The 22,302-nt window shown below is 40.1% G+C and overlaps 1 protein-coding gene across 13 annotated transcripts in view; it reads left to right on the forward strand.

Moving 5' to 3' along the window:
- Positions 1-22,302, forward strand: part of UTRN (utrophin) — a 555,792-nt gene that overhangs the window by 466,696 nt on the left and 66,794 nt on the right. For all 13 annotated transcript variants that reach the window (XM_069598624.1, XM_069598629.1, XM_069598632.1 and 10 more), the window contains 2 exons: positions 12,831-12,892; positions 14,532-14,606. In XM_069598624.1, coding sequence (XP_069454725.1) covers positions 12,831-12,892; positions 14,532-14,606 — 137 coding nt within the window. The remainder of the gene's footprint in view (positions 1-12,830; positions 12,893-14,531; positions 14,607-22,302) is intronic.

The raw sequence follows: 22,302 nt of genomic DNA on the forward strand, positions 1-22,302 counted from the left end.
CTTAGCGACCCCATGGACTATAGCCTACCACTAGCAGGCTCCTCCGTCCATGGGATTTCCCAGGCAAGAGTACTGGAGTGGGCTGCCATTGCCTTCTCCGAAGTACAAAGTTTAATTCTTTCTAATGTAGTCACACACACCCAGCTTTAACATAAAGACTTTAGTCATCTCTGATTATATAGATAATACCTGTCACCTTCCCTACAGTTAATATTCCTCAATCTTACAATGTAGTCACCAGAATAAATGAGTCTTCAGCTACAAATAGCACTACCTTGCAGTCTCTGCCTTTTCTAAAGCCTCCTTATGAATAGGTCTAAATCAAGATTTCCCTACATTTATTATGTCTCTCTTATATTTTCCTTTTCCATCCTTGTGTTCATTATGCATAATCCTGCAATACTGTTTTGGACCCCTCTCTTGCCTCCCAAGGGCACCCTCTGCTGCCCTAATTCATCACTTCCTAGCAAAAAAAGATAAAGTTTATAGTTGTAAATGAAATCTTGGAGAGCAAGTAGTTGTTCTTTATAGTAGTCATGCAATTTATTTGCATAAACTGTATATACTTGTCTCATTATGTATGTACAGTCTAAAGGAGAGAATTAATGCTTATTTCTTTAGAGGAATTGTGAACCCTGCTTAGATGATGTAGGTGAAATATTTCTCCCCTTAATAAGAGCAGAGAAGAGTGGCAGCATGGGAAATTCAAATATCCAGCCTCACCAGGAAATCACAGCTGACAAAGGTATAATAACATCAAAAAAGAAATTAACATAAAACATTTTATCTTTAAAGGTTAAGGAAACTCATCCCAAAGCAAAATAAATCCACAACAAAGATATTTTTAACAATGAAAGATATAGTTCTCTCGGAAAGGCTTCCCAAAGCAGCCCTCATCTTTCTCCTCCTTCATCAGGATGGGAAAGGGTGTCTTTTTGATTCCAGAATTTTAAGTGGAGAAGTCTTTTCTCCAGAAATGGGGCTTGTGTTTTTGGTTTTAATGATAAAGAAATAAATGAAATAGAAATATAAGAGAATGTCCTAGAGAGTCTGCTTTCCCAAGAAATGATCTGTGACTTTATTTTTATTGAAAATAAAGTATTTAAAATTCACTGGGCCCAATCTGCTGATGAGGAGGTAAGAATGAATTTGCTTTATGAGAGAATTAAGTACCTTGGGATCACTTAACCTCCTGGGCTTAGGGGCAGCTTCAGACAAAGGAGCATGCCTTAGCTCACTTGGAGACTAAGCAGCAGACAGCCTGCTCTGCAGCAGCCCCAAATGGGCAACTTCTAGAGCACTTACCCATGTAAATAGTTTGTTGAGATTATTTAGGTGGAGTTGACATTGTCTTAGAAATATATTGACTAGTTCAGGACTTGAGAAGATATCTTTCCTGCCATTCATCCATATGTTGCTGGTGCCAGAGATATTATAACCATGAAGTGGAATTTTGGCTTGGAATCTTCTGGATCACTCAGCTTCATTGATTTATAACAGCACCATCAGTCGTACTGTACATTTTGGTTTTTAGGGTCAGGGAAGCAATTGATAAAGGTTTACCGTGTAGCATAGGAAGGATCACTGAGGGATCATTAAGGGAAGGAAAAAAAAATGATATCTGAACTTGAATTTGTAATGACTCAATATTTAAAATAATCGCTATAATTAGCAAAGATACAGAAGTAATAATGATCAAATAAATTGTGAAATAAATAGAATATCTTTTTCTGTACTGATTATAACCTGAAATGATACAGTAAAAGATTCAATACAACTCTATAGTAAAAATTAGAATAAATTTCTCATTTAAGATATATGTGAAATGGGACTATCTTTGTGGTCCGGTGGTTAAGACTTTGCCTCCCAATGCAGGGGGTGCAGGTCCCTGGGAGCTAAGATGCCATATGCCTCGGGGCTAAAAATACCCAAATATAAAACAGAAGCCATACTGTAACAAATTCAATAAAAACTTTAAAAATGGTCCACATTAAAAAAAAAAAAACTTTGAAAAAATAAAAATAAATGTGAAAGAGAAAAAATAGTTCTGTTTAAAAAACTAAATGATATAAGTTCAGCTTTGAAAAACAATGGAGAAGACAACGGCACCCCACTCCAGTACTCTTGCCTGGAAAATCCCGTGGACGGAGGAGCCTGGTAGGCTGCAGTCCATGGGGTCACTAAGAGTTAGGCACGACTGAGCAACTTCATTTTCACTTTTCACTTTCATGCATTGGAGAAGGAAATGGCAACCCACTCCAGTATTCTTGCCTGGAGAATCCCAGGGACAGAGGAGCCTAGTGGGCTGCCATCTATGGGGGTCACACAGAGTCGGACATGACTGAAGTGACTTAGCAGTAGCAGTAGTTGAAAAACAAAACTTGAAGGATACAACAATAAATTGAATTCTGGTAGGAACCTAAACTTGGGGTTAACACCCTCAGGCAAGGGCATACACGGCGGGGCCAGTGCCACAACAGGTGACCTATAGGTCTTCTGTTGGTTGATGGTCTGATTCTCCCTAGTTTGAGGGCTTAAAGAGACAGGAGGGTAGAGTTGGGTGAGGTCAGGGCTTCCTTTGAGTTCTGGGCTGAAGTAGAGATATTACCAGAGGGGAGGTTCTCTTGCATTTGTCAAATGCTTTATTCTTGCAATCAGTCTTCCACTGCCTTAAGACAATTGTCACCTGTATCTCCCCTCACACCCAGGCACATCCACTTTGGTCATTAATCCTACTGCTTTACTTCAACACACACAAACTAACCTTGCCTTATTGTTCCGTCATCCGCGTGTGGGGTGTTGACACATGTATTTTGGGGTAGCCCTTTACGTGCTTGTGTCTTTGAGCCTACTCTTACGTGTGAGAGAACTTTTAAGTGCATTTTTTAAAAACAGAATTCAGCTAGGTAAATTTACACATCTAATTGGCTTTATTCAATAATTTATGAAGTGGACAGCATCCATTTAGTAAATAGAAAGCAGATTCAAGGAACTGTACAAAATGGAAGGCTTTTATAGAAACTGGAGAGAAAGGAAGGAGCTGATAACAAGGAAGTTATTAGCCGAAGAAAAGAAAAGATTGTTTCAGGCCAGGTCATCTTATTTTCTGGGGAAGGGAATGTAAGAGTCTTCTTATATAGATTCCCTCACGAGTGCTGACCAGGAAATTTCAAACTAATGGTTTATTCCACTCCTGGGAGAGGGTAAAACTGCAGTTGGGTTAGGTATTAAGTCTTGGTGGGGTTTAGCACAAGTGACTCCATTTTGGGTTTGTTGTTTCTTTTTAATAACATTTTATAATTGAATCCAAGAGATATCCATTGTTTACAACTATGTCTTCATTATCATGACAAACGAATGGCATTTTTTATGGTTGTATGATATCCATGGGATCATATATATTATTTGGATTTTAAACAGAAAGGGTTTTTTTTTTTTTCCTTGAAATGTTGACATTCACACTTTAAGTTTTCCTTTAGATTTATTCTTGTGTTTCCAAAAGTATAATCCTGGATTTTATGCCTTTAAAAGATCAGAAAATGGTAGAAAGCATTGGTGAAGATTCAAGAAGTTGGATATAACCAGAGAAACAAATATGTTTACCCTTACACAGCATCCTCATCTACTGCCCTGTCCCCTCCCGAGTAGTCACACACACAGGCACACACAAACACACAAGCATGCACACAAAGCATGAATCAACGTTATGATAGGTGTATTCCATATTCTTCATATATTCAAGGATGATGAAACCAATATTGAGGGGATTATAAATTCCAAAATGTCACCTCTTAGATCTTTAAAAAGATATTACTGAGATAAATGATATCACATGAGGTTGCCAAAATGTGTTTTAGTCTTTATGTTTTCGTCACCTGAATGCAAATTTGATTACTTGGGAGCTCTGCTTGATCCCTGTATATAACTTGTATATGTAAAGAAGGTGTTCAAATAGCATACATTTTGCCTACATCAACTTCATTCTGGATATTCTGTTTTTTACATAGCATCTCTCAGCATCTACTACACTAGATAACTTATTTCTGAAGTCTCTACCCTATTTCTCTTTGCTTATGAGGAGAGGTCTAATTAGCTGAAGACAGAAAAGCAGGCATTCCACTTGATAACACGGAGTGCCTTGATAATTTTGACAGGACCAGTTTGGGTGGAGTGAGGTTAAAATCCAAATAGAAGTGACTTAAGTCCTGAATGAATCTGGAGGATGTGGACTATTCATATGAAAATTTTGTCTGTAAAGAAGACAAAATGGGTCCTCAGTTCAGTTCAGTCGCTCAGTCGTGTCCGACTCTTTGCGACCCCATCAATCACAGCATGCCAGGCCTCCCTGTCCATCACCAACTCCCAGAGTTCACTCAGACTCGTGTCCATTGAGTCAGTGATGCCATCCAGCCATCTCATCCTCTGTCGTCCCCTTCTCCTCCTGCCCCCAATCCCTCCCAGCATCAGAGTCTTCTCCAGTGAGTCAACTCTTCACATCAGGTGGCCAAAGTACTGGAGTTTCAGCTTCAGCATCATTCCCTCCAAAGAAATCCCAGGGCTAATCTCCTTCAGAATGGACTGGTTGGATCTCCTTGCAGTCCAAGGGACTCTCAAGAGTTTTTTCCAACACCACAGTTCAAAAGCATCATTTCTTCGGTGCTCAGCCTTCTTCACAGTCCAACTCTCACATCCATACATGACCCCTGGAAAAACCATAGCCTTGACTAGATGGACCTTTGTTGGCAAAGTAATGTCTCTGCTTTTGAATATGCTGTCTAGGTTGGTCATAACTTTTCTTCCACAGATTAAGCGTCTTTTAATTTCATGGCTGCAGTCACCATCTGCAGTGATTTTGGAGTCCCCCCCCAAATAAAGTCTGACACTGTTTCCACTGTTTTCCCATCTATTTCCCGTGAAGTGATGGGACTGGATGCCATGATCTTCGTTTTCTGAATGTTGAGCCTTAAGCCAACTTTTTCACTCTCCTCTTTCACTTTCATCAAGAGCCTTTTTAGTTCCTCCTCACTTTCTGCCATAAGGGTGGTGTCATCTGCATATCTGAGGTGATTGATATTTCTCCTGGCAATCTTGACTCCAGCTTGTGCTTCTTCCAGCCCAGCGTTTCTAATGATGTACTCTGCATACGATGGTAGGTGTTGCAAGAGGGCAGACACACTGAAACCATATTCACAGAAAACTAGTCAATCTAATCACATTAGGACCACAGCCTTGTCTAACTCAATGAAACTAAGCCATGCCCTGTGGGGCCACCCAAGACGGGCGAGAGGTCTGACAGAATGTGGTCCACTGGAGAAGGGAATGGCAAACCACTTCAGTATTCTTGCCTTGAAAAAATGGGTCCTAGGTGGCAGGAAATGCAGATTCAAGATAGGGTGTCAATGAGTGAGTGAGTGAGTGTGTGTGTGTGTGTGTGTGTGTGTACGCGTGTGAGACAGAGAGAGAGAGAGAGAGAGAGAGAGATTGAGATTAAGAATGGCCAACCCTTCTACATTTACATTCTGAACCTAGTCTTATTGAGAGGGGTTAGTAATCAGCACAAGAGTTGTTTAGAAATCTTTGGGAAGAATTGGCCCTTCATAGGAAAGGGGGTCACTTCTCATTAAAAAAGGGGGGGGGGGGCAGATGACAAGGCATATGCAGGGAAGCTTACTGATTTAGAGGTGGGAAGATGACGGAATTCTAGTGTGATGATTTTTAGTTTTTTAGATGAAGTGTGAGATTGAGTTAAATGATACTAAGACAGGCAGGGAAATTTACTTAGATTTGGGGAGTGAGATGCCGGCAGTAATTGTTGCCTTGGGCTCTGGGAAGCACTTTATTAGGGAATGTAGTGCATTTGCCAGCACTTGGACATTTGAGGTTTGAAGTCAAACATTTAAAGTAAAATCAGTCTGTTGAGTGATTTTCTCCAGCTGTATTCATGCACAGCTGCTCTGGTCCAGAGAAGGCAAGTAATTGAGCTGATCCATGCTTGGGTTTTGCCAGGAGTGAGAGAAGCAAGGGAGATGAGGTTGTTTGCAATGATTATAATGATGGACCTCGGACTCAAATTTAGACAGCTTCGTCAGAAATATTTTAAAACCTCAATCGTGCAAGTACACATCCATATAAAGAACTCAGGCTTAAAATCAGACCATCTGGGTTCAAATTCCATTTCTACTATTTACAAACTATGACCTTGAACAAGTTATCTAAGTTTTTCCTAGGTTCATTTATTTGTAAAGTGGGGATAATATTGGCACCGAACTCATAGAATTATTGTTTGGTTTTGAGTTTATATAAAGAGTTTAGGAGAGTACTTGGTACAAATTGTGCATTCAAATAATAGGCCATTACTGTAATTAATATTACATATCCTCACCTAGTGTATTAAGTTTTACTGTGTGTAGCAATTGGGCTTCCCAAGTGTCTCAGTGGTGAAGAATCTACCTGCCAATGCAAGAGATGCAAGGGACGCAGGTTTGATCTCTGTGTCGGGAAGATACCCTGCAGTGGGAAATGGCAACCCACTCCAGTATTCTTGCCTGGGACATTCCATAGATAAAGGAGCCTGGCAGGCTACAGTCCATGGAATTGCAAGGAGTCAGACACAACTGAGCACACATGTACACATGTACCGCAAAGAGGAAATATGTCTCTTTCTGTGATTGTCTCAGCCACAGCATTATATTCTCACACAAATTTATATTTTACTTTTATATTTTTAATTAGCTAACTCACCTACAGTTCTTTTCTCTTATGTATGTGCTTAGTTACTCAGTCATGTCCGACTTTTGGTGACCCCATGGGCTGTAGCCCACCAGGCTCCTCTGTCCATAGAATTTTCCAGGCCAAGAATACTGGAGTGGGGTGCCATTTCCTTCTCCAGGAGATCTTCCCAAGCCAGGGATCAAACCTACGTCTCCTTCATTGGCAGGTGAATTCTTTACCACTGCACCACTTGGGAAGCTTTTTCTCTTATAAGCCTTTATAATTAAAATGGGAATGGAATGATAAATAGCAAACCCCACAAAATCCAGTTTCAAACATTAAATTAGATAGATAAGTAACAAGAAAGTGTGTGTCAGTTTTTGAATATCCAGCATCCCATCCTATCATCTTTTAATGAAAAAAATGAGACCAAGCTAATGAGAACAAACGGGTTCAACAGATATCTTCCCCAGAGCAGTCTTTGCCTAGAAATCAGTGTCATTGATATTCTTTGTAAATTGCTCTCGGTTCACTATACTATATACTGGGCAAGTGTTGTGGCCCAACAGTTTTTGTCTTCTCTTCACTGGTGCACAGTCTTTTTTGCCTTTACCTTTCTGTGGTTTGTGAGAACACATTATGAATAATAATAGCTAGAAGCATATGCTGCTTATTAACCATACTGGTTTAATATTTCATCAAAGTCCGTAAAATATAGCAAAGTCATATGTTATCCCAACTGGAACACTTAAGGATACAGGGACACTTTAATAATTATATGCGACAGCAGGTATAATCCAGGACTGTCCCAGGTTTTGAAGGATAATTTAAAAATTAGGTGATGGAGATCTAATGCACAACACAGTGATTTATAGATACCGATACTGTATGATAAGGGCTTCCCAGGTGGCTCGGTAAAGTGTCTGCCTGCAATGCGGGAGACCCAGGTTTGATCCCTGGAGAAGGCAATGGTGACCCACTCTAGTACTCTTGTGGGGAAAATTCCATGGACCGAGGAGCCTGGTAGGCTGTAGTCCATGGGGTCGCAAAGAGTCAGACATGACTGAGCGACTTCACGTTCACTGTATGATAAACTTGAAAGTTGCTGAGACTAAACTGTAAATGTTCTTACCACAAAAAAAAAGAAATGATGATTGTGTGATGTGATAATGGTGTTTGATAATGCTATAGTGGTGATCATATTGCAGTATACAAATATATCAAACCAACATGCTGCACACCTTAAACTTACCCAATGTTGTATGTCAGTTGTGTCATGGTCCAGGTGCGGATTGGAAAAGAATTTCCAGGCATGAGACAGAATGAGAGGGAAATAAAGTTTATTAGAATGGGAGATGCTGTTAGAACAGTGGGCCAGCTCAAGGGAGAACCGACATTGAGTGGGGGTCCTTAGTCCACCTTTATACCTAGGGTACAAAGAGTCAGATAGGGGTCTTGTAGGTCATTTGCTGATTGGATGAGACATGTATACTGGGTGGGAGAAGAGTAAGACAAATACCTCTCCCTATGGGGCAGGAGGGGAGACAGGTTCTACTGCTCAGGAAGACCTGAAATCCATTAATAGTTACAACATGGGGGGAGGGAAGGGCGATAAGGGTCTGGTTTTCCGTTCCTGCATTCCAAGAACCTCCTTGGTTTTATCTGCTCTTTCCTCCTTGAGTCACCACAAATTATATCTCAATTAAAAAATTTTTAAAATTTAAATATATAAAATAAAATTTAAACTATAGAAAATCTTGACTTGTACAAATGTTGAAAAGAGCATCCAGTAAATAATAAGGGAATGGATAAGAAATTCTAGTAGGTTCCAAGGAGAATACTAAATATTAGTCTTTATAGTTAAGGCATGCTGAAATGAATTAACAATGGATGCAAATCTGACAGACTGGTCAATATCCATCAGGACAATGATCAGTTGCATTCGAGTGGAAACAATTTGCATTTCTGTGGACAAAACATCATTTGCATTACTATCGGTTTTCTTCATTTTGTAGAGTTTAAAATAGCTTAAAGATAATCGCAGCTACACAGGTGTATCACTCACTAATTTCTGGCCCACATCAAAGGCCTTCACAGTTTTTCCTGGCGCTAGCAGGCTGGGCACCTGCTTAGTTACATGTCGCATACTCTCGCTGTTGTTTGCATCACATGATCCGGACTTAACTCCTAATTGCTGCTTTGGTGGATTTTCTGGTTTTTCATTTATTCTTAGACTCCTGTGTTGGTTCCCTCTTAAAAAGAGGATTTTTAGTAACAAAATTGGAATTTTATTTTACAGTTTGTCAAGTTGTACAATATTAAGTTCTACTCCTCTTTCATATTTGAGATTGGCCAGAACCTAAACTGTTGTTATTTTGAGGGGGAAAAGCTACTTTTATTCTGTTTTGGTTGCCTCCTCTGGGAGGACTGGAAGCATTTTGGCAGGAGGAACTGAGCAATCTGCAGCTGTTCAAATACTTTGAGCCTTTGGATTGATTGTGGATTTTGCTTTAAAACCCTCCCCCAAATTAAAAAAAAAAAAAGAGAGAGAGAATGAAAGAAAATCCAACAGTCAATTGCATCTACTACTTTTTTTAAAAAAACTGTTGTTTGGTAAGCTGTAGTTTTACTTTTTTAACCAGAGGCTGTGTTTATTTTCAGCGTTGGCAGTTCTGCCTAATGAATCAACTGGTATTGAATTCACAAGGGGAGGTGCCGTTTCCCGCCCTCCATCTGTTTGCCAAATGTGTGTGTTCCCTCAGCTCTTAGTGGTGGCTTCACTAAAAAGAGCCATTAGCAAGCGGGTGTTCTCACTGATTTCTCAGTCCTCTGTCTGACTGCTTGCTGGTATTTTTCCCTTGTGGTTCCATAGAGGTTGTTTGCCAAAGCACCACACTTGTGATTCTAGAGAAAGTGTGTGTCTGTTTGTTGTTTAGGTATAAAGTTTGGCTCTGCATTACTCATAGTTTTAGTTTGATTCTTGAGCCTTGGTTTGGTCCTTCACGATGGGGTATTTGTCTCTAAGCAGTAGTGTTGCCATGGGGATTGAAATTACTCCAAAGAGGAGACAAGAGCTCCAGTGAATCCTAGTAGGCTCTTTTAAAAACTGGGAGCCTGTGATGAATTTCTTTGGATTGCTTTCTATTTTCAGCAACTCCTTCTTTAATTCTTGTTCTTCTCTTTTCTTTTAAAATTCTTATTGGTAATAGGGAGGAAGTTGTTTTATTAGCAAAATTTGGAGGTATCTTTTTCATGTTTTACTTTCGTTTGTATTAGGAGTCTTTTAGGTCAGTACTTCTCTTGAATGTGCAGATGAATCACTTGAGATTTTGATGAGATGAAGATTCTGATTCTGTCGAATTAGGAATCTGAGATTTTGTATTTCAATTCAGCATAGGCCCCACTATGAACAGTAAAAAACCTCAGGGCATATAACTTTGGTACTTTTTCCTTGGTCTTTGGAATAATTTAGATAGTCAAAGGGTAGAATGATTTGGTTGGTGTTTAGTACCAAAGTCGGAGAAGGCAATGGCACCCCACTCCAGTACTTTTGCCTGGAAAATCCCATGGATGGAGGAGCCTGGTAGGCTGCAGTCCATGGGACTGCGAAGTCGGACACGACTGAGCGACTTCATTTTCACTTTTCACTTTCATGCATTGGAGAAGGAAATGGCAACCCACTCCAGTATTCTTGCCTGGAGAATCCCAGGGACAGGGGAGCCTGGTGGGCTGCCGTCTATGGGCTCGCACAGAGTTGGACATGACTGAAGCAACTTAGCAGCAGTAGCAGCGGTAGTACCAAAGTATTTGGAGATATTTGCCTTCACACTGGTATCAGGAACCAGGTAGAAGAGTCAGACAACTTTCTAACTCTTCCCAAGACAGACTTTCACATTGAACATATGTTATTTTGTTTGAGATTTTGAAATTTCTAGGACATTTTACATACCCAATTTCAAATCTAAACTTGAAATTTTTTTCAAAGTAAAGTATGAGTTATTTGGGAGTTCTATTACTTGTGTACAAAAACATTGATTATGTTCTTTTTCCAGTGACATGCCTCACTTCTTGATATATTACTTAGGCTTTAAAAATAATTTCCCTGACATTTGATTGTATGAGTATTTTAATATCACTGTCTCTTGTGTACTGTGCGATTTTATTTAGCCTACTCAACAGTTTTATAAGAACTGAGTGTTATCTAAGAAGTCTTTTGAGTACTATTAAATGTTATTACTCTATTCTGACCTAGATAATGAACAGTAAACTATTTTAAATAAGGCCACTGACCCACTGAAGAGCTGTTCACCACATATACACACAAAGAAGGAACCTAATTTAAGTACTGCATTGATCTGTATTACCCTCACCTTATTCCCCCAAACTTCTAATTAGTTTTGGAAGTTACTGAAAAAGAGAAAGTACAAAAACTTGCTTTTAAAGCAAAGGATAAGGATCATGAGAAAAAAACTATTCAATACTTATAAAAAATACTGGCTAACTGGAGGAGGCTGAAAGAAGAAGAAATTAAAATGGCAAAAGAGAAATGCATATGTAAGGAGAGTGAAGAATCTAGATGTTCATGAAGAGCATGTCAGGGAAGAGAAACTTTTTCTCTACTCTCTTAGGTTCAGTTATTGGGAACCTGTGAATTAAGGTGACAAAGGACAAATCTGCAAGAGAAAAGAGTTTATTTATGAATGCAATCTGCATATAGTGATAAGTAACTCAAAAAAGTGGTTGGAATTTAGGGCTTATATACCCAATGCTCTTGGAGAAGGCAATGGCACCCCACTCTAGTACTCTTGCCTGGAAAATCCCATGGATGGAGGAGCCTGGTAGGCTGCAGTCCATGGGGTCACTAAGAGTCGGGCACGACTGAGCGACTTCACTTTCACTTTTCACTTTCATGCATTGGAGAAGGAAATGGCAACCCACTCCAGTGTTCTTGCCTGGAGAATCCCAGGGATGGGGGAGCCTGGTGGGCTGCCATCTCTGGGGTCACACAGAGTCGGACACGACTGAAGTGACTTAGCAGTAGCAGCAGCATACCCAGTGCACTAAGAGAAAAGAATTGGGTAGAGAAAGGCTCTTATGAGAAGACCCAGTAGGTTTCTTTAGGAAACACACGTGTTTCTTGAGAACAAACATGAGATAAGAATGTCTGTGATAATATTTGTTTGTGCAGGAGTGTGTTTTTCTTTTTTTTTTCATAGCCCTGAAACTCTCTTGGAGAGACTCTCTTGGAGAGCCTTGTTTCCCAGAAGATGCTACTTTAAGTCAGATAAAGGAAGCTCTGACAAAGCTTCTTTCTCCATTTGTTGACTCTGAGATGTCTTCAACTTAAGATAATCTTTGTACTAATCTTTGTACTGTAAGGGTGTGAGGTCTGAGTGAATCCCCACAGGAGAGGGCACACTTACAGAGAAGAGCACATTTACATTACAGTGAAGAAGGAAAGGCTTGAGGCTAAAGAGGAGGAAGACTCAGTGGATTGTGTGATGGAGGTGTGATTCACATTTCTCCTCATTTCCCTCTTTGGAAATTTGATTAGGACTCCTAAAGTTAAGCGACTCTTCAGAGCACTTCTGCTCTCAGAGAATTTATCCTGAATGAGAATCTATATCAGCCGGACACGGGTAGAGTTATTTTAGAGCCTACACCTGTCTGGCTACCTCAAGCCTGAGCCTCCAGGGTCTGTGACAGTCACATTTTATACCTAGGTTTTAATCTTTAATTGTAATTCTTTTTGAAACAGATAAAGCATATTTATTCATCTATACCATCATGATATAATTGCTCAAACAAAAATCTAATATCGTTTCACATACTAAGTACTAGGTTGGCCAAAGTGTTCATTCAGGTTTCCATAAGATGTTACAGAAACACCCAGATGAGCTTTTTGGCCAGAATAATAATAACTGGGCCACATAATAACTGGAAAAACCCAAACAAGCTTTTTGGCCAAAACATTAATAAGCCTAAGTGATTTATCAAGGGGATAATTTTGTATGCATCCTTAAAAATTTGAATAAGAATTCGGTTTGCCTATTTTCTGTGTGGCAATTACTATTTTATACAGTCTTTTATTTAAATGTATTATTTTTTTTTTTTCCTAGTCATCAAACACAGACAACCTGTTGGGATCATCCTAAAATGACTGAACTCTTTCAATCCCTTGGTGAGTGTTATTTTAGTTAATAGTAATTAATTGACTTCAACAACTGAGAATTGTATTTCTTAAATGGACTCTAGTCACCAGTTTTCCTTACATGGCATATTATGTTTAAAGGACCTTGTCACGGGCATGTAAAAGCAGTTGAATTTCTAAGGGCAAAGCAGTAAACAGATTTTACTTTTCTTAAGAGAACATATGGTTCACAATAGCGTGAACTCAAGAAGGCTGATTTTAAAAGACATATAATTGGTTTTACCTCCCTCATATTGTATCATCTTAAGCTTCAGCTTTGCGTGAAAATAAAAACAAGAGAGTACAGCAGCCCGTAATCCACTGCTTCATATTTACTTTTTGCTCACTGTTTATTTATTAAATATTATTAAATTAGCTTGTCTAATTTTTTGTCTAAGTAGTCATTAAAAGCTAAATTCACTTTAATAAAAATGCATGAGGACACGTGAGATGAGAATCCTAGCATAGTAGATTTCTAGGAGAATATGGCTGTGAGCTGATTATTATTACTGCTTCTCTTAGGTCGTTCCAGTGGCTTTGAAAGAGTTTTCTTACAGGGGATCTAAAGTGCCACTGGAGAAGGGGAGTGGCACCCCAAGGCTCTCGTTTGCGCTGCCATTTCAGCAAGGAGGGGGCACTCCTTTTATCTCTTTCTATATCAGGCTTCTGTGTGAGCTTTCTCTTGGATGAGTGAGGACAGTTACAAAGGTTGAACAGACAAAAGACAAACCACTGGATTGTTTTAGTTTGTAAAATGAGCACGCCAATGTTAAGAATTAAAGACTAACTCTTCTAATCTCGCTTATGAATACTCTGTCTTTAGGAGACAAAGAAAGAAATTCCAGTGTCTTTTTTTCTCAACTTGATGCTAAATCTTTCAGGTTTTTTTAAATTAAGATAATATATAACATTACATTAGTTTCAGGTGTACAACATAATGATTTGATATTTGTGTATACTGTGAAATGATCACCATGATAAGTCTAGTTAACATCCATCATCAAACATAGTTACATAATTCTTTTTCTTGTGATAAGAATTTATAAGATCTATTCATTAGCAACTTTTGAATAGGCAATATGGTATTATTAACTGGAGTTAAGCTATCATTCCTAAAGACTTGAATATTGATTATTGTATAATTTTAACCAGATAGATTAAAGGGTGGAAGAAGCAAATAGAACAGGACAGAAGGTGCATAGAAATAAGACTAGCTTTGCAAGTAGTGAGACGGACAGCCTTGGTGGCAGAAAACTGATTGTCCTTGTGGGGAAATGCCCTGGAAGAGAATCCCTCTGAGCAGTAGAGAAGGCAGCCTACGGTGTGATGTATTTATTAAGTCATGGAAAGTAAACAGGCCATGTTTCCCTTTCCTCATTTCCCTCCTTTTCCTGTTTGAAAACGCTTTCTTGAGATCCATATAGCATTGCTTTGGAAAGTATCTCACCATGGTGCTAATGAACATTTAATTATTTTCTTATAAACACTGTGGATTTTAGGAAAAGACCTTTTCATGTGAAAAGACATAATAATTTTCCATCATTGAAGTGAACAGATATATTCTTGCCATTCAATGTAAGTTAAACAATCTTAAGCACGCTTTTTGAATGTGTTCCATTTTCCATTTCAGCTGACCTGAATAACGTACGTTTCTCTGCCTACCGTACAGCCATCAAAATCCGAAGACTCCAAAAAGCACTATGTTGTGAGTTTATTCTGCCAGAGTTAATCACTCTGTTGTTTGGATTGCCTTTCTTGTTTTTTTTTTTTTCTTTAAGACAAAGATAAATGAAGAGGGTGATGTGTTTGTCGAGTTGATCTGATTTTCAGTGTACCTCACTCAAGGAGTTGGCTGTGTTTCTGTGAATGCTCCATTATTCACCCCATCAGCAAGGATGCAGTAGTAAAACAAATGAACATATGCCATTCTCAGTTGGAGAACAAAATTAACCAAAATACAGGAGTCACATAAAAAGCTTTTTCAAAAATTATGCTGCCACCCAATTTAAAAGGATTAAATCAAGGAATTGAAGTAGTAGATCATTGCCTTTTTAGTACTTTGTATTCATCTGTAAGATTCACTTCGAGCATAGGATTCAAAACAGTTTAATTCAGAGCAATCACATAATAAAGAAATACTGAAAAATTATATTCCTGATCCAAATTTGAATTGACCATTGTTGTTCAGTCACTAAGTCCTGTCTGACTCTTTGTGACCCCAGGGACTGCAGCATGCCAGGCTTCCCTGTCCTTCACCATCTCCCAGAGTTTGCTCAGATTCATGTTCATTGAGTCAGTGATGCTATCTAACGATCTCATCCTCTGCCACCCCCTTCTTTTGCCTTCAGTCTTTACCAGCATCAGGGTCTTTTCCAGTGAGTCAGCTCTTCACATCAGGTGGCCGAAGTATTAGAGCTTCAGCTTTAGTTCTTCCCATGAATATTCAGGGTTGATTTCCTTTAGGATTGACTGGTTTGATCTCCTTCTGTCTAAGGGGCTCTCAAGAGTCTTCTCCAGTACCACAATTATGTGTTCATTTAAAGCTCTGTGTTCATGTAACACTGTGTCTTGAGACATTTAATATTATCAATATGAACTTTAACCTGTAGAGAGTATGTTCATAATGGTAGTCTATGATAGTTTTGGGTTTCCCTTGTAGCTCAGTTGGTAAAGAATCTGCCTGCAGTGCAGGAGACCCAGGTTTGATCCCTGAGTTGGGAAGATCCCCTGGAGAAGGAAATGGCAACTCACTCCAGTATCCTTGTCTGGAAAATCTCATGGACAGAGAAGGCTGGTAGGCTGCAATCCATGGGGTCGTAAAGAGTCAGCCACGATTAAGTGACTAACACACATACATGATAGTTTAACTAAAGGATTATTCCTTCTCCCATAACCTAAATTTAAGTATCTATATGAATGCTTTGCAACAGAGTGTAGATTCATGCTATTTGGATTCTATCTGTAGCTTCTATTCTATAGCTTTAATGATTGAGTCTACTAAAAGAACTTTTAGGCCTTATCAGGTAGTTGTTATTGAAAGTGACATGTGCCTTTATGTTTATAACAGTACAACTTGAATAATTCCAAATATTCTTGTTGCTACCTTTTGTTAACAGTTGTTGTATGCCTAGGCCATTCAGTGAAGCTTTGCAGATTACCCTTAGAAATGATATATTAAGGTTAAAAATCTGCTAGGTCAGGAGAAATTAAAAGTACAGTTTAAGCTGGTTATGTGAGGAGAGTTGAGGAAAGAGACATGAAAATATAGCAAGGCAAAGCTTTAGAATAAGAAACACTTAAGCTATGTTTGGGCTTCCCTGGTGGCTCAGCTGGTAAAGAACGTACCTGCCAATGCAGGATATGCAAGAGATGTAGTTTCAGTCCCTGGGTTGGGAAGATATCCTGGAGAAGAAAATGGCAATGCAGTCCAGTATCCTTGCCTAGAAAATCCCATGAACAGAGGAGTCTGGCGAGCTATAGTCCATGGGTCACAAAGAGTTGGACCCAACTGAGCGACTAATGTGGTGGAAGCTACATGTGGAAGAGCTGTCTGAAGGGCTGAAAAAACCTCCAAGTGAGGCGACGGGTAAGAGGCTGACATGGCCTGGAAGCCCATCGTCCTTGGAGTGCGAAAGATGATTGGCAGATAGCAGCAGTCACAGCAAGGATGGCAGAATGGCCAGTTCCCAAATAGAAAGCCTGCGCACTCTGGCTGGTGGTCTGTATGTTCAGCGGGAAGGGAATAGGAAGTGAATGGAGAGCACACAGAAGGGATTTTAGGGAGCTCCGTTGGGCCAGGGTGCCAACAGTTTTGAAAGAGGCTCAGCTGCAGGTCTGGTGTCCAGCTGACAGACCTGGAGGGACTTCTCAGGCCGGATGAGCTGTAGAATGAGGACAGATGCCTCAGCCACAACAATACTGCAGTGGGCAGCCTTTCCCTTCTCCAGGGGATCTTTCCAACCCAGGGATTGAACCCAGGTCTCCCGCATTGCAGGCGGATTCTTTACCTTCTGAGCCACAAGGGAAGCCAGGGGATCTTCCTGACCCAGGAATTGAACCAGGGTCTCCTGCGTTGCAGGCTGATTCTTTACCAACTGAGCTATCAGGGAACCCTCTCCATTGACAGGAGATGGCTATGTATCACTGTGAACACGGGTACAGTTTTCAGTAATACTTGTGGGCAGATAAACAGATTAAACACATTTACTTGTTTTCTTCTGTGGGTTCTCTGAGTCCTAAAGAAAAAACTCTCTCCTTCAACTCATCCGTTCAAACTGGAGAGGAGCAGAAGAGACATGCTTCCCACCTCTAAACTAAATGACCTTTAGTGACACTCACTTAAAAATGGGCTGGGTTGTTTTTGATTGCAAACGTTCGAGGTGATGTCCTCAGGGCCACCTGGCCGCCACTTTCTCAGCTGTCTCTGCCTCCATTGAGCTCCTAGTGGGGCCTTGACACCCCTAGTCCAGTTCACCTGTTTATGATTAATCTGCTCCTTCCTCTCCCATCTTTTCTGTTTACTCTAAATGCCTTGACCCTTCCTCTGCAATCGTTTGCAACCCTTTATTCCCTTCCAAGGCTGTTAAAAATTTACTTCTTTTGGAAACATTTACAAGCTAATCCCACCTGCCTCCAGCTTTTCCAGAACTTTATGATGGTCTGTAACGACTTTCTCTCCCATCGAGCACCCGTCGCGTGCCTTTGTGTGACAGATAATGTGAGGAGGATTGCGCCGTCTGCATCAACACCTGCTTTGAGTCAACAGTTGTCTCTCATTCTGTGTAAATCTCCGCCCAGCATAGTGTCCTCACAAAGAGGGCGTATTGTTGTTGTTACCATTGTTCTTTCATCTATTGGGCTCCAAGATTGGGCAGGGGATAAAACAATAGAGACTTGGTTCCCACACTCAAGGAATGTAAATTCAGACACAACAGGTCTTGCTGCCCGCCGCATGGAACGGCCTTTACCTTGGCCAGTCTCTCCATCCTCCTCATTCATCATGGCCCACTGTAGACTCTTGCAGTTCGAGTGGATGCTGAAAGGGCAAGCTCTGTTTTCTGCTCCTCCTGCCTGAAGAGCTCATTCTCTTTTTTTTAGGTCCTAGTTTAACTGTCACGCATCTCTAACCAGGCTTTCTTGGCTGCTGTACTCCAAATTAGGTCACCCCTGATTTTGCATCTCATAGATCCAGTTCTTTCCTAATGTGACACTTGTTTGTTCTTCAGGCTCTCACAGTGTTATATTTGATGTTTAGATATTTTCTTTATAGATTGAGGTACTATAGAATGCTTTCTGTTTTGCATAAGTTAGGAGATAGAGCAACTCATGGATGTATGTGTTAGGCGATATCTAAAATCAAAGTACCAAGGGAACAGAGGACAAGTAAGAGCTCAGGTGAAAGATGATGAAATCTGAGTGCTGGAGGGGAGATGAGAACACAGATTTTTGAGGAGGTGGGAGAACTAAGGACTGGGGGATTTGGTACTTGATAGACTGCAGAGAGTGAAAAGAAAGTGTTAGGGTATCTCAGGAGTTACAGACTGATGATCTATGGATGGTAGTAACAGCCTTGTTTGGAGAAGGCGATGGCACCCCACTCCAGTACTCTTGCCTGGAAAATCCCATGGGTGGAGGAGCCTGGTGGGCTGCAGTCCATGGGGTCGCTAAGAGTTGGACACAACTGAGCGACTTCACTTTCACTTTTCACTTTCATGCATTGGAGAAGGAAATGGCAACCCACTCCAGTGTTCTTGCCTGGAGAATCTCAGGGATGGGGGAGCCTGGTGGGCTGCCATCTATGGGGTCACCCAGAGTCAGACATGACTGAAGCACTTAGCAGCAGCAGCAGCAGCAGCAACAGCCTTGTTGTTCAGTCACTAAATAGTGTCATGTCTAACTCTTTGCAACCCCATGGATTGTAGCATGGCAGATTCCTCTGTCCTCCACTATCTCCCAGAGTTTGCTCAAATTCATGTCCATTAAGTCAGTGATCCTGTCTAACCATCTCTGGATGTCTATGTCATGAAAAGGCAAGACCTTTATTTGTGCGTATTAAGGTGGAGATTCCTGGAAGAAGACAGTATAGCTCTGATTGGGAACAAAGCAGTAGGAATGTGGATTGGATATTCAAGCAGGAGATGAGAAAGAGAATCTAGAGTCTTCCAGAGAGAAGTAGTAACTGCAGGAATGGAATTGAATGAGAGCATCAGACTTATAGAGGGAAAGGGCAGACATGAGACCTTGAGCACCACTACACTTCTGAGATGTCTGGGGAAGAGGAGCTAGGAAGGATGCTGTGAAGGGATGGTTAAACATTTCAAGAGGAGGAGAGTCGCAGAAGCCCAAGGTCAGATGCTAAACAGTGTGTGTTTTTGCAGAACCGAAGAAAGGTGATCCAATTCCATTCAACCCCCTTTGCTTCATTGTGGGTTTAAAGAAAAGCCTTAAAGTTGGTAGAAAATGATTCTTCTGTTTATTTCATTTGCTGCATGACTGATTTGTCTCTCTTTGAAAAGAGAAAATCATCATTTTCTGTGATTTAAATGTAGTCTGTCGTTTACGATACCTAAATGTGACACACTTCAGGGAGATGTCTTCCTGGCTTAGGCACTAAGGTAAAGTGTCAGAATAAATCACTAAAAATTGAAGACATGGTAGTCTGTGGGATGTGGCAAACCACTGTCACAGCTACAAAGTGTATCACAAAGGAGGCTTTTCTAGAAGAAATTCAAGGACAACCTGATCCAGGAAATGGTCTTTTTGGAATTTGGGCTTTTGTCACTTCATGTCATGTGGGAATGTAATAGCAGTGCTGTGTTGCTGGCAGAATTCGTGTTGGAATTCAGAAAACTTAGAACATTTTGGCAGTATTTGAATATGTTTCTCTGTATCTGTGTGGAATTATAGTTCTATGGCTCTGTCATTTATTATGCACTTCTCTTTGTCAAGCACTGTGAGGAACAAATTTGAATTTTACTCCTGTCCTCTTCAAGGTTATAATTGAAAATAGTGTACAGTGCCAAGAAATGGGGTAAAAATGACGATGAAAATTCTAGATGGTTCTTTATGTTTTTGTCTGACACCGTCTAGCATGCATGTGACACTTATACAGGTTACTTTTGTAATTAGCTGAAATTTGACTATCTGAAGGAAATAGATTCATCTGTTATCTAGATGTGTGTGTTTTATATTCTCTCTTTCTCTCTGTTGAAAGAAATGACTTCTCTGTTGATTTAGAAATCATTTTAATCTGTACAATTTTAAAGCAGTTCTTTTCCACTGTAGATAGCTTAGGAAAAAATCATTCTATGGTGTTTCATAAATGTCTTTAAAAGTTCAAAAGTAGTGGTTATTCATTGGTTAAAAACAAAAATACAAAGGAAGCTATTTGTTTATTTTATTAAACTGTCAACATAGGTCATATTTTTGAGGGAACAGTTTTATATCATGCAAAAAGAAAATTGTTTACATATAAAAAAAAGTTTTCTGAAGCTTATTTTTTTAACATTAAAAAGTTAAGTATGGCAATAGGGGAAGAATTTTATAATGCAGTAGTTTCCCTGAGCAAACCTTAAGTTCACATGGGTTCTGTAACTTTCCAAACCTACAGGTTTATATTTAGACATTGTCTGCATACTTAATAAATGTATAGATATGTGGTAGTTTGATAATCTAACATGTTTTCCTGTTTTCAGTTAGCTAATGATTGACTCAAAGTGAATTAAAAGAAAAGATTATGTAAAGTTCTTCTATTTGTCCAAACTCTTCTTCTTGGCCTTGGAGGGCCTCCCCTGGGCCAACATGGCCCGCCCCTCTGTGTGTCTGCCTCACAGTAACCATATGCCACCCAGTGTGTGACCACACACCATCCATATTGCCATCATCATTTTTTGGAACTGCCTAGACTTCTTTGAATTCTTGTTTTTTCTCAAGCAATTTTCTCTTCCTGGAATTCTTTCCTTGCTTTACATGGATCTCTTGTATCTTATCTATTGTTTAAGGTCCATTTCAAATCCCATCTTCCCAGCGGGCCTTTTCTAGGCTGCTTCTACTCCCCTAGCAGTAATAGCTCTCATGGAAATTGATGTCTTCTGTTAGGGCATTTTCAGTAAAGTTATCGGAATGCTTATCCTGCTTCTTAGACTGGTGATCTTTGAGAGCAGGGCTCTTCTACTTTCTCCTCTGTGCCCACCCTGCATGCTCTAGCACCAGCCATGCCCATGTAGAGGTTCTGTCCGTGAAGAATAGGCAGTGGAAGCAAATACATGAAGAGTCATGGCTGGTGGTCCTGGCCCGTGAACCTCTTTTACCCCTACCTAGTTACAAGTTATGTATTTGCCAAAGTTTCATGGAAAGCAAACCAGGTTGGGGCCAGATTTTGAGGGCCTTATAAACTAGGCTTGGGCTTCCCAGGTGGTGCTAGTGATAAAGAACCGACTTGCCAACGAAGGAGACATAGGAGACATGGGTTTGATTCCTGGGTTGGGAAGATCTCCAGGAGGAGGGCAGAGCAATCCACTGCAGTATTTTTGCCTGGAGAGTCCCATGGACAGAAGAGTCTGGCAGGCTACTGTCCATAGGATTGCAAAGAATTGGACACAACTGAAGTGACTTAGAACATAGATAAGGCTTGACTCAGTAGGCAGTAGAGAGCTATTATTTTTCTACAGAACCTGTTTTAGGAACTAAATATCTTCAGTGAACTTTGTATTTAATGATGTACATGTGGAGAAACTATTTAAGAATGATCAGTTTCACAGTGATATAAAGAATGAATGGGAGAGTGGTGAGTGGGTTGTTTTCAGGAGTTTGAAAAAGAGGTGTATCATATTCTAGATGTTCTACCATAAGGAATAGAGCTTCCCAGGTGGTACTGTGGTAAAGAATCCACCTGCCAATGCAGGAGATGCAAGAGACTCAGTTTAGATCTCTGGGTCAGGAAGATCTCTGTATCTGTTATGGTTAGGAAATGGCAATCCGTTCCAGTATTCTTGCCTAGAAAATGCCATGGGTAGAGAGGCCTGGTGGGCTACAGTCCATGGGGTCACAAAGAGTCAGACATGACTGAGTGTACACACACACACACACACTCACACACACACACACACCCCATAAGGAATAGGCTTAGAGATTTATGCTTTCCTACATTCAAAAGTACAAAGAGGCTGAAGAGAGGAAAACCAGAAAAATAAACTAGGATATAGAATATTCTATAGAGTGAAAAATGAGGTCATATTGAGAAGTGACAAGAGCATAGATTCAAAAGTGTGAATGTAAGAGATGTGGATAAAAGAAGAGTTTAGAGATGTAAGAATGGAAATGCTATTTATTTTTTTAAAAGTTGAATTAGCTTAAAAGGATAGATTCTTAAATTGAAGAATCAAGCTAAAAGCTCAAGACTG

This window comes from Ovis canadensis, chromosome 8 (genome assembly GCF_042477335.2).
Source record: "Ovis canadensis isolate MfBH-ARS-UI-01 breed Bighorn chromosome 8, ARS-UI_OviCan_v2, whole genome shotgun sequence".
In the NCBI taxonomy this organism is placed as follows: domain Eukaryota; kingdom Metazoa; phylum Chordata; class Mammalia; order Artiodactyla; family Bovidae; genus Ovis; species Ovis canadensis.